The sequence below is a fragment of the Haliotis rubra genome, unplaced genomic scaffold (genome assembly GCF_003918875.1).
Source record: "Haliotis rubra isolate DU_JTF1 unplaced genomic scaffold, ASM391887v1 Scf624, whole genome shotgun sequence".
Classification (NCBI taxonomy): domain Eukaryota; kingdom Metazoa; phylum Mollusca; class Gastropoda; order Lepetellida; family Haliotidae; genus Haliotis; species Haliotis rubra.
The window spans coordinates 365,257-379,032 of NW_025767329.1; the positions used below are offsets into that span (position 1 = coordinate 365,257).

The 13,776-nt window shown below is 39.1% G+C and overlaps 1 protein-coding gene and 1 long non-coding RNA gene across 4 annotated transcripts in view; one reads left to right on the forward strand and one right to left on the reverse strand.

Moving 5' to 3' along the window:
- The window catches only part of LOC124256312 (N-acetylneuraminate 9-O-acetyltransferase-like), a 60,591-nt gene continuing 46,815 nt past the window's right edge, over window positions 1–13,776 (reverse strand). For all 3 annotated transcript variants that reach the window (XM_046690290.1, XM_046690289.1, XM_046690288.1), the window contains 7 exons: window positions 9,698–9,854; window positions 9,274–9,353; window positions 6,774–6,878; window positions 6,228–6,368; window positions 5,015–5,092; window positions 4,141–4,233; window positions 1–3,740 (listed from right to left, as the gene is read on the reverse strand). In XM_046690290.1, coding sequence (XP_046546246.1) covers window positions 3,483–3,740; window positions 4,141–4,233; window positions 5,015–5,092; window positions 6,228–6,368; window positions 6,774–6,878; window positions 9,274–9,353; window positions 9,698–9,854 — 912 coding nt within the window. In that variant the 3' untranslated portion in view covers window positions 1–3,482. The remainder of the gene's footprint in view (window positions 3,741–4,140; window positions 4,234–5,014; window positions 5,093–6,227; window positions 6,369–6,773; window positions 6,879–9,273; window positions 9,354–9,697; window positions 9,855–13,776) is intronic.
- Window positions 2,444–13,776, forward strand: part of LOC124256315 — a 26,929-nt gene continuing 15,596 nt past the window's right edge. Inside the window, exons 1-2 of the long non-coding RNA XR_006892873.1 lie at window positions 2,444–2,455; window positions 3,541–3,545. This is a non-coding gene — a long non-coding RNA (uncharacterized LOC124256315). The remainder of the gene's footprint in view (window positions 2,456–3,540; window positions 3,546–13,776) is intronic.

A 13,776-nucleotide genomic window follows, 5' to 3' on the forward strand; every position in this document is an offset into this window, starting at 1 on the left:
TTACATAACATGTTTACTTTCAGTAGCCTATACAATCATTAACAAAACTTGGCTTGTGCTGTTGCCAACAGAAGCAATGGAACCAACTTTTGGCATTATGTTCAATATATATAATAGAAGCAAGCACAGTTTGGCATGTGTATTTCTTGAATGGTATAAACATTTTGTGTTCCTACCCTTTCCAAAGATGGTGAGACAATGCTTGTTGCTCAAAGTGAAGATTAGGAAAACGATGTCCATTCCTGGTGGAGGCAATAAACAAGGAACATGCATCCTTAAAACATTATATATATACACACACACACACGAGCATTAATTAAGACCCTTGTTATTCAAAATCAAGATCAAAGCTTGAAGAAACAGACCAAGGTACTTCACAAGAAATCAGACCTCTGCAGCACCAAGACAAGTGTGGTTATGACTAGGCTGACAGGACCCCATACTTTTCTGTGTTGATGAAATGAACATTGTTTAGACTTCTTCACAAAAATGCCTTTAAATCAGTATTGATCGTCATGCTTTTGTTTTGTCAACTCGAGAAGATCAGGGTTAGAATTGATCTTCAATAACCCATGCTTGTCGTAAGAGGCGACTAACAGGATCGGGTGTTGTCAGGCTCGCTGACTTGGTTGACACGTCATTGTATCCCAATTGTATAGATCAATGCTCATGCTGTTGATCACTGGAATGTCTGGTCCATACTCGATTATTTACAGACCGCCGCTATATAGCTGGAATATTGCTGAGTGCAGCGAAAACCTTAACTCGCTCACTTTTGTTTTGTCATGTTTCCAACAGTGAATCCCACAGGTCATCTCTTATCTTCATTCATGAACAAGTAAGTATTTAGTGCCTAATTCATGCTCATGTGGATGTTTTCTTTGCACACAGGTTATACACTGTAAGTGACCTACTGATATATTCTTTCCACTGCTGTATGTATAAGTAACATACATGATTTCTCATTCACACCTATCCTGAAGATTGAGCAAATACAAAGCACAGTGAATAATGCTCTTCTACCTCAGTTCAATTCAGGCATTATCTTTTTAATGTAGCAAAACACTGGCCAACATAACAAATATTATGCTATCACTTGCACATTCCCATCACTTCTACCAGGAAAACCTCGCAGCTCCACTCATGCCATATATACATATGATACAAGATAATATATACAAGATAATATATGAGATGTAAATACATGATATACAATATGATACATCAAGACAAATCAGAACACCAGGTGTCTACAACATCTCCAGAGCTGCTGTGCTAATAAATGTCACAATACAAAGAAACAATATGTGGTTTTGATTGAATCTCACAACTGTACCTCCTGTGTATCTCACACCCCCCCCTTTAACCCTCTGGAAAGCATTGAGAGATTACACTATTTCAGTGGGGTGTCGAAACACTGTTTCAAACCACTGCTTTCTTCACATTAATCTGAACTCATGTGAGAAATGGAATTGTTGGTGGGTTTTTTCCCCCTTCATTAATTGCAGCACTTCTTAACAGGGGAGGGGGGCTCTTGGTCGTAAATTGCTGTTGAATACTGATGAACATCAATAACAAAACAATGAGGACATTATATTTGTTCGTTAACTGTCATTTGATCATGATTTGCACGTACAAAAAATAATATAATAAATATTAGTGCTATAGCTGACATGAATCATAAATAAACAAGTGAAAGAGTCACTGATGGCTCAAAATCATGTCTACTTTTTCTTCTGTTAGTATTTACGGACAGTGTTCATTCTCTCATGCAGAAACCAATTAATGGAATAATCTTTCCTTCAAACTTGGCAGCAGAAATTCACTCAAGATACATTTCATCCGCCAACCATTGATGGAACTATTAGCATCATATACAGAATGGAGAAGTGCCATACAAATGTATTGTTTGTATAGCATCGTAAATGAGTTACATTCATATTTCTGTACCTGATTGCTCAAAGTGATATCTGCGCTATGACTATCTTAAGTCTATTTTGGATTATGGGAGATACGATAGTAGCCAATATTTGCTAGCATTTAAATTGGGCCATGTATCTGTAACTCAATAAACTTCATTATGGGGCTATTGTGCAGTGGGATCTGCCATATATTTCTTTAAATGTAATTCGACTTTTAGATCACCTCACCCAAACCATATGGATTCCAGGTGAAATATGTCCCTAACACCAAAGTGTAAACAGTCTGTGAGGCCAGGATACGATTTGTGTCTGATACAGTACTTACAGTACATATTGTCTCCCTTTTAGCAGGTGAATCACAACAATGAATCATTTGTTTTCAAATTTCAGATAGCAAAGACTTGATACTGTTGGGGAAATACAGATTAAAAAAACCAGATAAGCACTGTACAGATTTGGCATAAACTGGTTCTTGGACAGTTTCCGTTATTATTGACATTTTTACTCCACTATAAGCTGTAAATCTATGTACTGTATCGTGAGCCTTGTATTTTGCTCAACACTACCAACAACCAATGCTTGTTAAATGCGACAATATTGATCAGGTGTTCAGGCTTACTGACTTTATTTGTATCATCATGCTGCTCACCATGTCAATCTTTGGTTTGTTTGGTCCAGAACCTGTTATTGTCACACTGCCCTCATACAGCTGGAATATTACCAAGTGTGTTATTAAACGACACACAACAAAAGAATAAGCAATATCAACCCCTGTGACACAGTCTGAAGGATTCAGCTGAAATTATGTGTGAATATGGGGATTCAAAATTGAGAATTCAATATGGCTGCCATGTAGCCTTCACTGATTAAAGAAACCTAGTTCTCCACAACATGGTGGCAGAGACGATCATATGTAATTTGTTTGAGGCATTGGAAACAGAAATAGCATGCATCAATCTTAAGAAGCTGATGTTTCACAGTTTCTTCCCACCAATGGTGTACCCCAGTTGTCAATATTGCCACCACCACAACAGACATTCTGAAAGATATCTATGGCGATTACTCAGTAAATCATTTTTCCCAATGTTAAGAAATTTGGCAGGTCAAAGTTTATAAAGTAAGGTGAGTAGTGGAAATTTTCAACATGGCTGCTGTCGTCCACGTTTGGAAAGGGATCTGAGTTTAAGCGACACCATTGCGAGTCATGTTTGCATAGTTTCAGCTTCATAGATCATGTAAATCCAGCACATCATGTGATTTTAGGTTGAGCTAAAAATAGAAATGTTAAAACTGAACCTAGGGTAGATGTGTCAAGGAACCTGTGCACTGACCAACAACAGGAATGTCTTTTCTAACCATTACAGATATATCCCTCAATACTGACAGTGCTCATTTTCAGTAGTGTTTTAAAAGTGAAAATGAATAAATCTCCAACCAATCAAAATTAAATGTGAGACTTAAAAGAACATACTGCAGATAAAAAATAAATATGGAACCCACGATTTGTCAGTACCCTGATAAAAATCACACACAACCAACAAAACATGCTAAACACAACCATTATAATGCTATCACTCCATTTGTAATACAGATCGGAACCAAGATGGCAAAGAAACAGATGACGTTCCTCAGCAGGGACTTCCAGTCGTTCGGCACGGCGTATTTGGCCAGGTTGGCGGTGATCTTGGATATCTCATGACTGATGCAGATGAAAATGAAGGAGGTGAGGATGACGTTGAGGACAGGGTAGCTTGGGATGAGCACAAGCACGCCGTGGGTGTCAGCCGCCAACCAGATGTGATACTGGGAGATGAACAGCTGCAGAATACAAGCATGGGTGATAAGTTTGCAGTCAAAATGCTCAATTACACTTGTTGATTTGAAATCAATTTGTTTTTTGTTTGTTTGATACACTACAACATTCCAAGCCATAATCTAGTCTAAACCTGACTATCCAGTGATTGATATTATGCCTTACAATTCCCACTGTAAGGGTAAAATCAGACAAAATCCCGAAGTCCGATCGTATGATCCTTTAAGCTTCATCCCACATGAACATGGGTTTCTGGGGCCCAGTTCATGCCTTGAGTCCCCCACCTAGCAAAGACTAATTCTGACCACCATTCAAAATTCGGGGATCCTATTTCAAATGTTTTAAAATAACAAGGAACACTTGGCTTCCATGATTAATTTCCTATAAGTACAACTAGAGACTCACCTCAAGTGAAATCTTGCCAAACCAAGCAAAGAAAGAGCTGTACCTCGTTCTCAGCCACCCTGGCACATTCCGTAAAACTATGTAGGAAATAATCTGAAACAACGAGACATTGGGTGATAAATGACTTGTCCAGCCCATGTGTAATAACAGTTGGCATCACTAGAGTGCAATCAATGATGAGGGTAACCGGGCTGAGCTTGAACGAGTAACCGGAAGGATGATGTCATAATCAAGACCCCACCATCAGCCTAGAGTAAGTGAGTAAGTGAGTAAGTGAGGTTTTACACCGTTTTTAGAAACATTCAGGCAATATCACGGTGGTAGACAACAGATTGGTTTTTGGTTGGTTGGTTGGTTTGTTGTTTTATGCCACACTCAGCAATATTCGCGTGGTCTGTAAACAATCGAGGCTGGACTAGAAAATCAAGTGATCAACAGCATGAGCATCGATCTATGCAACTGGGATATGATGACATGTCAACCACGCCTGACTACCTGTTCCCATGCTTAAGACGGGCATGGGCTGCTGAAGAGCAATTCTGACCGGGTCTTCACAGGTATGTAGACACCAGAAATGGCCTTCAGACATTGTACACATGAGGTGAATTGAATCCGGGTCTTCGGCATGACAAGCAAACACTTTAACCGCCCCTCCATCAGCCTCCCCACCTGTCCACACTTAGTCGTCCCTTTAAGCTATGAAACTAGATACTGTGATCCATCCACATGGATCAAAAGTAATGAAAAAAGCAAGTCCAAATCTCTCAAATACCTTTACAGTCAGTTGACTTTTTGTCCATTTTTAGCCAATCCACAACAAATTACATGAGAACATTTGGAACATTCTAAACAATTACTAAACAGCTATACTTACAGGAAGGAAGGTTATGTAAGAGTGTACATCATTACACTGCTGTTTATTGCCACAGAGGAAGGTGAAGGCAGCGTAACTCTGAAATTAACAACATAACATTCAAATGTTACATCCACCTGTACCACAGGCCAATGCAAATACTAGGATCTTATTTTTTGAGCGGGGAAAATTAATTTATATTTTTTTTCTTCTTATTCTTGAAAAAATACAACCGGTGGATCCATAAAACAAGAAATAAAATTAGTCTGGCCTAAATACCATGTGTAATTACAAATAAATAAACATACGCCAATATTAGTTAACAACAAAAATTACTGGATAGGCTCTGGTGTAACTAGAAATATTTTGGTGTTTCATTCATAAACAGAAGCAGCCAAGTCCAAGCCATTTCATGACTGCCCCACAAACATCTGCATCAGAAATATGTTTGTTTGTTTGTTTCTTGTTTAATGCTGCACTCAACAATAATCAAGCTATATCACAGCGGTCTGTAAACAATCGAGTCTGGACCGGACAATCCAGAGATCCACAGAATGAGCATTAGGGGTGTCGCGATATGCGAATGTATCGATGCATCGATACATTTTTACTGACGATACAATACGTGATACATGCTTGCGTGTATCGATTCCTATTTTAAAACTTTATCGATTCAAATTTTTTGCTATATCCATTTCCGTCAAAGTCTTGATAGTAAAATTATACCAGCCCGCTCCGATAAATAGATGTAGCTAGCTTTACTTAAAAAATAGGTTGGAAACTAACAGCTTTTGTGATTGGCTAGACTATTTTGATGGACCAATCAGCGAGCTGTGTACGTTGCCGGTAAGGTAATGCTATGAATAGGCGCGATAATTATTTATCGCGATACATATCGTATCGTGACCTTAAATTCGTGATACGTATCGTATCGTGACATTGGTTTATCGTGACACCCCTAATGAGCATCAATCTGCACATTTAGGACACAAAGACATGTGTCAACCAAGACAGCGAGCCTGACCACCAGATCCTGTTTGTCACTTCTTACAAGCAAGGGTTACTGAAGACTTATTCTATCCTGGATGTTCATAGGTGGGTAGGCTGAAGGGGAATCAGTTCAGTAGACCACCCAATCCCATTATTCAGCATAGATTGAATTGAACTGCATGACAAGTCTGTGCACAGTCTACTGTGCTATCCTCACACAGACAGTAAGCTAAGCAGCACCTACCCCAATGCCTATCAATCCCAGCACGCCCAGCAACCAGGATATTGGCTTAGAGAAGAGATTTTCCTCGTGGCTATCATTGATGATCTTGTACCTCAGAAGAACTTGATACCCAAACGCAAACAGCATTCCATAAACTACACTCTGAAAACAAAAGAAAAAGATTTGAGATTTTACGAAAATACATATATCAAATCCAAAGCTCAATCCACAACCCCCCACACACGAAAAAGATACATTTGAATCATGGAAATGGGGAAATAAATGGTACTGGATCTGTAATATTTCACATCTTACATCATCCCCTGACACAATAAAAAGCAGTTTTTTAAAACAAAATAATACTCCCCAAATGAAAACGGTACACCTACAGAATACCGGCTCCCAACCAGCCATATTGTTTAGTGTCACGTCCCACTAACCCTAAACCTTACCCTAAACCATACCCTAACCCTAAGTAAACTTTCATGCTTTCAAAGATGGCAGAAGATATCCGGTATTCTGTAGTGTAACCACGAAAACGAACAGCATTGTAATGTTAATACTCACATATCTATCTAACTGCCACCGGAATCGCCACTCGTGCAGTGAATCATCAGATGTCACAAACAGGGCCTTGAAAGGCCTGGTTAAAAATACTTTTTCAAAAAATACCTGAAAAAGAATCAATATTACATGTGAGGTAGTCTCTAAATAATACAATACCTACTGTAAAATAGTAGCTCATCAAAACAGTTTGACACTGATATGGCAATGTCACCACTAAAGAATGGAATATTTATAACATATTTACTACTTTTTATTTTTTGGTCGCATACAAGATGCCTGAAATGACTGGTGTCTGCAGAATCACCCAATGTAGGCAGTCGATATAATTGAAGACATTGGGTGCAATGTTTTATGAGATATTGCGTTTATATAAGTTTGAAAAGTGTCGTGGTGACCTTGAAGATAAGGTCAAGGTCATTCAAATCAACTGGTGTCTGCATAATCCGCCAATGTAGGCTGTCACCAAGTTGAAGGTACTGGGTGCAACAGTTCATGAGATTTTGCACTAACAAGAGGTTGAAAAGTGGTCAAAGTGTTGTGGTGACCTTGGAGATAAGGTCATGGTGACCCAATATAAACTGGTGTCTGCGTAATCAACCAATGTAGGCTGTCACCAAATTTGAAGATATTGGAAACAACAGTTCATGAGATTTCGCTTTAACAAGAGTTTGAAAAGTGATCAAAGTGTCGTGGTGACCTTGAAAATAAAGGTCACGGTCACCCAAATCGACTGGTGTCTGGGTAATCCCCGATGTATGCTGTCCCCAAATTGGAAGACATTGGGTACAACAGTTCATGAGATTTCACGTTAACAAGAGTTTGAAAAGTGATCAAAGTGTCTTGGTGACCTTGAAAATAAAGGTCACGGTCACGCAAATTGACTGGTGTCTGTGTAATCCCTGAATGTAGGCTGTCACCAAATTTGAAGACATTGGGTACAACAGTTCATGAGATATCGCGTTAACAGGAATTCGGGACGTACGTACGATTGCTACTGAATACATAGTTCCCCGTTCCGCGTTGCGGCGGGGGACAATTAGTAACAAAATGAAATCAGAGCCAACAAAGTTTCGAATATATTCATAACATATTCATTCCATGTATCTGTCAAAAGTGTTGAGTGAGTGATTATGGTTTTACGCCGCTTTTAGCAATATTCCAGTAATATCACAGTGGGGGGACACATTGTACTCATGTGGGGAATTGAACCCAGGTCTTCGGTGTGATGAGCGAACAATCTAACAGTAGGCTACCCCACCGCCCCTTGACAAAAATTACAACAAACATAAAACACTCTTATCTCCTCCATATGTGACTGGACTGGTCTGGTCTGTACAAGATAACAAGCACTGTCATAAAGGTGACAATCCCCCACCACAAATGATCAAATCAAACTAAAAAAGTAATGAAAGTGAAGGTCGTAGTTTAAGAAAAAGTTCAATGTCAACAAAAACAAGATCAGTCAACCTCATTTGATATCTTGCTCTTCAGTTATTCACACACACACATATTTTCAAGACTGACTTGAACATGACCTTGACATGAATGTCTTAGTGTATGAAATATGCAAAATTAGTAATAAAGAAATTGCTTATTGAAAAACATTCAAGGGAAGTCTTGAAAGTCTATGAAGAAAATCCAGTGAACCGTCTTGAGGTATCTTGCTGACAATCTTAACATGAAGCTTCACATGATGACATCTTCAAAGTGTTGCCATGACCTTGAAAATTGAGTGAAGGTCACCAAAATCGACTGGGCCCTGTGCCTTCCTTAGATAAAGCTTGGTGTTGAATATGAAGAAATTGCAGTGAACAGTTCTTGAGATATCTTGCTGACAAGCTCAACATGCATGTTAACATGATGAAATCTTCAAATTGTCGCTGTGACCTTGAAAATTAAGTGAAGGTCACCAAAATCGAGTGGGGCCTGCGCCCTAGATAAGGCTTGGTGTTGAATATGAAGAAATTCCAGTGAACAGTTCTTTAGATATCTCACTGACAAGGGTAAAATGTTAAAGTCCCTTGTGACCTTGAAATGAAGGTCAAGGTCACCAAACCTGACTGCAACCTTTCTTATACTGTGATGAACCTAGGTACCAAATGTGAAAAGAATCTAGTCAACAGTTCTTAAAATATTCCAATTTGTACGTACGTACGGGCAGAGCCTAATACTATAACCCTGTGCTATGTTCACTTTTCGTAATTGCAATCATTAAAAAAAACATTATTCAACACAGCATTAGTTTAATCCAACCTACTGCCCCCCACCCCCCCCAAAAAATAAAAAAATGTACCAGTTTGGCATGTACCAAATGTCTGATGCATATGCAAATATCATGAGTGTATATCAAACAGTCTCCAACTTATGCTCCAGAAACAAAAAGCATGATAAGAAAGCATTCATTTTAATTTTACCTTCCGTCATTGTTTTAAATATGCCACTCAGTAAACCAGAAAGTGATGCTGGTGATGTGAGCAAGTGTTGTCACAGACATACTGACCTCAGACAGGTAGAAGAGAGTGATGATTGTAATCAGCAGAACCATCTTGATAACCATAAACAAGTACTGCAGCACATTCCCTGCAACAAACATAACACCTTCATCAAGTGCTTTGTACACACGCTAGATTGGCGGTATAGAATGTCAATGAATATTCTTTCTGTGAACCTTCAAAAATTATGACAGCAAAATTGATACTGTGACTTCAGAATATGTAAAGTAGAACAAACATGTCTTAAGCCTTTCTTGTTCAGGTAATTTGAGTCTGGCATTAAGATACAAGAAGTAAGGGGAGACAACCATGAAACAACCATAGAAATCCCCTAGAACAAGCATGTAGTGTTAATGAGATATTAGGCTATTAGGCAATCCTGTGCCTGAACAAACATTAAGACAAGAATGCTGATAAGACAGAAAGACTTACCTTCAGCTGATGCCTGTGTAATGTGGGGCCATATCGCCATGGACACGTAGATGACGATGAACCAGTAGGAAACGAGAGGCACAAAGTAGTAAAACTGGTAGGGCCTGTTCATCACAAAACACAACACCACAACTAGCAGGTTCAGCCGGAACAACACCTGCAACACAAACCACATCATCAACCATCTCCCCCAGGTACTGCTGATCATCCCAGTCAGGGCGACCAACTGATGTCACCATGTCCACTCCAATTGGTATCCTGAAATCTTAGGCATCAGATGGACCTACATTAACCTTGCTTCAGTGTTCAGATATCAAGGATAGCACATTTCAAGGTTTAGAAATATTCATCAGACATACCAACATCAAATTAAGGCATTTAGTTGTACATGTGTAACAGTATAAAGGAGGATTTCAGTGAGCGAGTTAGTTTTATGCTGCTTTTAGCAATATTATAGCAATATCACAGCTGGGGACACCAGAAATGGGCTTCACACATTGTACCCATGTGGGGAATCGAACCCGGGTCTTCGGCGTGACAAGTGACTGCATTAACCACTAGGATACCTTACCGCTCCAAATTAGGGTCTGAAATTAGTTATTTCCATAAATCTAAAAGCTTTTCATCCCTTTAAACTTCATGTTATGAAACTCAGTGTAACTACTGTAATCATAAGATTAGGAGTGATACACTGCAACCCTATTTATCAGGATGTCAGAATTTCTGAGTGAGTTCAGTTTTACTTCGCACTCAGCAATATTCCAGCTATTTGGTGGTGGTCTGTAAATAATCGAGTTTGGACCAGACAATCCAGCATGAACATCGATCTACGCAACTGGTATGCGATGACACGTGTTAACCAAGTCAGTGAGCCTGACCACCCGATCCTGTTAGTCACCTCTTACAGCAAGCATGGGTTACTGAAGATCAGTTCTAACCTGGATCTTCACGGGCAGAATTTCTGTTTCAAAATTTATGTGCAGTCACTATATAGTTGAAATTTGAAATGTCGAACAGACAGTTGTATTGAAGTGAAAGCTTGCTTCCAGTGTGTTCTTAATTAAGTCATCAGGACGCAGGTCCTTTCAGGTTTGACACAACAGGACTTGACTGTACAGTGAAACCTGCCAACACCGGCACTTGTCTAATCCGCACACTATCAAAACTGGCATAAAATTTTGGTCCCACCATTTTACAAGGATATTATGATGATTAAAACATTGTCTAATCTGGCACCTGTCTATTCCGTATTCCAGCACGACTTTCCTCTCCCAATAAGCAAATTTAACTGTAATTAACGTTGTCTAAACCAGCATGGGTATGAGCAGTCCAATCAAGGACCCATAATCCACTAATTAATCATCTTGGCACGCTAAATAATCAGGAAGTAGTGATTGTGCGGTGAATCAAACGCTCTAAGCCAGCATTGGTATGAGCAGTCCAATCAAGGACCCATAATCCAATACACTGCTCTCGGCACACTAGGTAAACAGGAAGTAATGATTGAGCGGTGAATCAAATAGTTGTAAATGGCAGCCATGTTGGAAAATGATCGTCACTGTCTAATCCGGCACCCTGTCTAAACCGGCATTTTATCTTGGTCCCATGGGGTACTGGTTTAGACAGGTTTCACTGTTTTAACACATTTCTGGACAAATGGGAGATACAAAGAAATATTCTTCCACATATGTACCAGCAGTTCTGCCCAGAAAAAGTCACCCAGAAATTATGGTTTCAGAATTAACATGGTCTGGCTCAATTTCACTGTATATCCCATACAATGTAAGATTTCTTTCAAGATATTCAGTGGTCTGTCAAGGTGGTTAAGTAGGGATAAAAGGAAAAGATGCTTAGCAGATGGGTAAAACATGATTATTCACAATGTAAAACATGTGGTATCTGTGACAGGCAATAACATTAACTTCACCTGAAGTTTCAGAAAATGAAGGAAACTTTTACAAAGTCAGCTTCTTTGCTAAAAAACTTACAATTAAAAGACAAATCAATCAATCAATGATAAAATAACCTAAGCCTACTGACTGAGGTATTTAAATGAAGATATGCACAGCTAAACTCAATTGACTTGATCAAGAATACAAAAGTAAATATAGTTGTTCATATAAAAATATGAAAATGAATATGTGGTAGCATATGTTATATCTGGGATTACACTTCTCTGTAAAGTACAGATTCCCATATTTTGGGGGTTGAGTTCCATCTCAGATTTGAACCATGTGAAATGGCATTGTCATTTTTTTTCAATTCTACATGCTACAACTTCTGTTCACCCTGTTTATGAGGTTCCACATAGCTATTTTACATCACCTGACTCGTTCACAAAGATGATTACTACTGATATATAGATATAACGAACTTTACAATTTGATTATATTCTCCGTGATTTGACACTGCTTGACCGCCAAAGTGAATATCTTTAGACAGATGCAACACACAACCAACCGCTAAATGTCAGTCCTTAAAGCTTGATCATGGAATAATGGCCCTAACAACGTTCCAACAACCGTAATTTACCTATGTCTTATAGGTTAACTTGTGGTTTGCTGTACACAGAAATATTTCAGCTATGTAATGGCAGTCTGTAAATAATTGGGACTAGGCCAGACAAACCATGAAGCATGACAATATCAGGGATGGCAACAGGAAAATCTATTTTCAGCTGAAAACTTAATATTGTGTCATCGAATGGGGATTAAGACGATTTACATGATTCACAGAATTGATCAATTTGAAATAAAATCTGCAGAAAATTGCCATCCATGCAATACATGGGCTGTTCAATAAGTAATGGCAACAAGAGTGTAAAACATACTGCATTAACATACAAAGTTGAGATTTTCACATTCCTTCAAAGTACTCCCCTCCTCTCTCTATGCATAATTTGAGGTGGTCAAGCCACTTATTAAAGGCATTACGGTAATCGTCTTTTGGTATGTCTCTGAGTTCTGAAATCACGGCTTTTGAAAGGTCTTGTATCCGTGAAAATTTCCTGCCAGTCAGTCGTTCTTTCAATATTGGGAAGAGCCAGAAGTCACACGGTGCTAGGTCGGGACTATAAGGAGGATGAGGCACAAGGGTCATTCCTTGGCTGTCTATATACTCCGTAACAGCCTTTGTCTTGTGGGGCCTCACATTGTCATGGCGGAGCAGGACACGACTTGTTCCCGCCTCAGGTTGCTTCTTTTCCATAGCTTCAACCATCTTGGGTAGGACAGTGTTGCAGTAGTAAGTGCCAGTAACAGTACTCTTCACAGGCAGGATACCAACAATTACAGTCCGTTAGAGTCAGAAACAGACCGATGAATTGCAAATTTTATCATTGTACAAAATTGCCACAGAAATATGAATAGTACACATGTTTATCATTTATTAATACCCAACAGCTTTCTTATATTTGAAAATTTTCCGGACTCCACCAAACAAGTTCTTTAAGAAACCATCATCACTGAAAATGCAAAAGTTGTTATCTGTCGCGGCTGGGTGAATCGGCAGAAACGGAACAGCCACTATCTCGTCATGCACTGGATACACATGCCTGATGAAAAATGAAGCTGAATACTGACGTGAAACAGTTGATTATTAAAGTGTACGATTTTTTCCGTGCTGACGCCGAAAGGGTCAAACCATTTTATGCCAGTAATAAATTCCGTAGGCGGGCAGCAAAAGCTTAGGAGTATCAGCAAGGGTACTGACAAATGTTCTGCAACACAAACATTGTGAAGGTGATGCGAGGCAGGTAGGGGTCGTGTCAAAATCATACAAATTAAAACATTGGACAACTTTCAAAAGAACCTTGTAAGGCAGTCTATCAACAAGCTCTATTCTGAAAACAAATACATGTCGCTGAAAGTTTTAAAAAAGCATTTGAAGCAAGAACACAACCTCAGAGTATCAAAGTACACATTCTGGCGACTCTTACACTCTTTCGGGTATCGTTATAAGAAAATTTCGGGGGAGAATAGGTCAGTACTCTGTGAACGCCCTGATATCGTTCGCTTGAGAAATAATTTTCTCAGGGTTATAAAGAAGAAGAGCGAGGAAGGGTTCGAGCCAGTGTACTT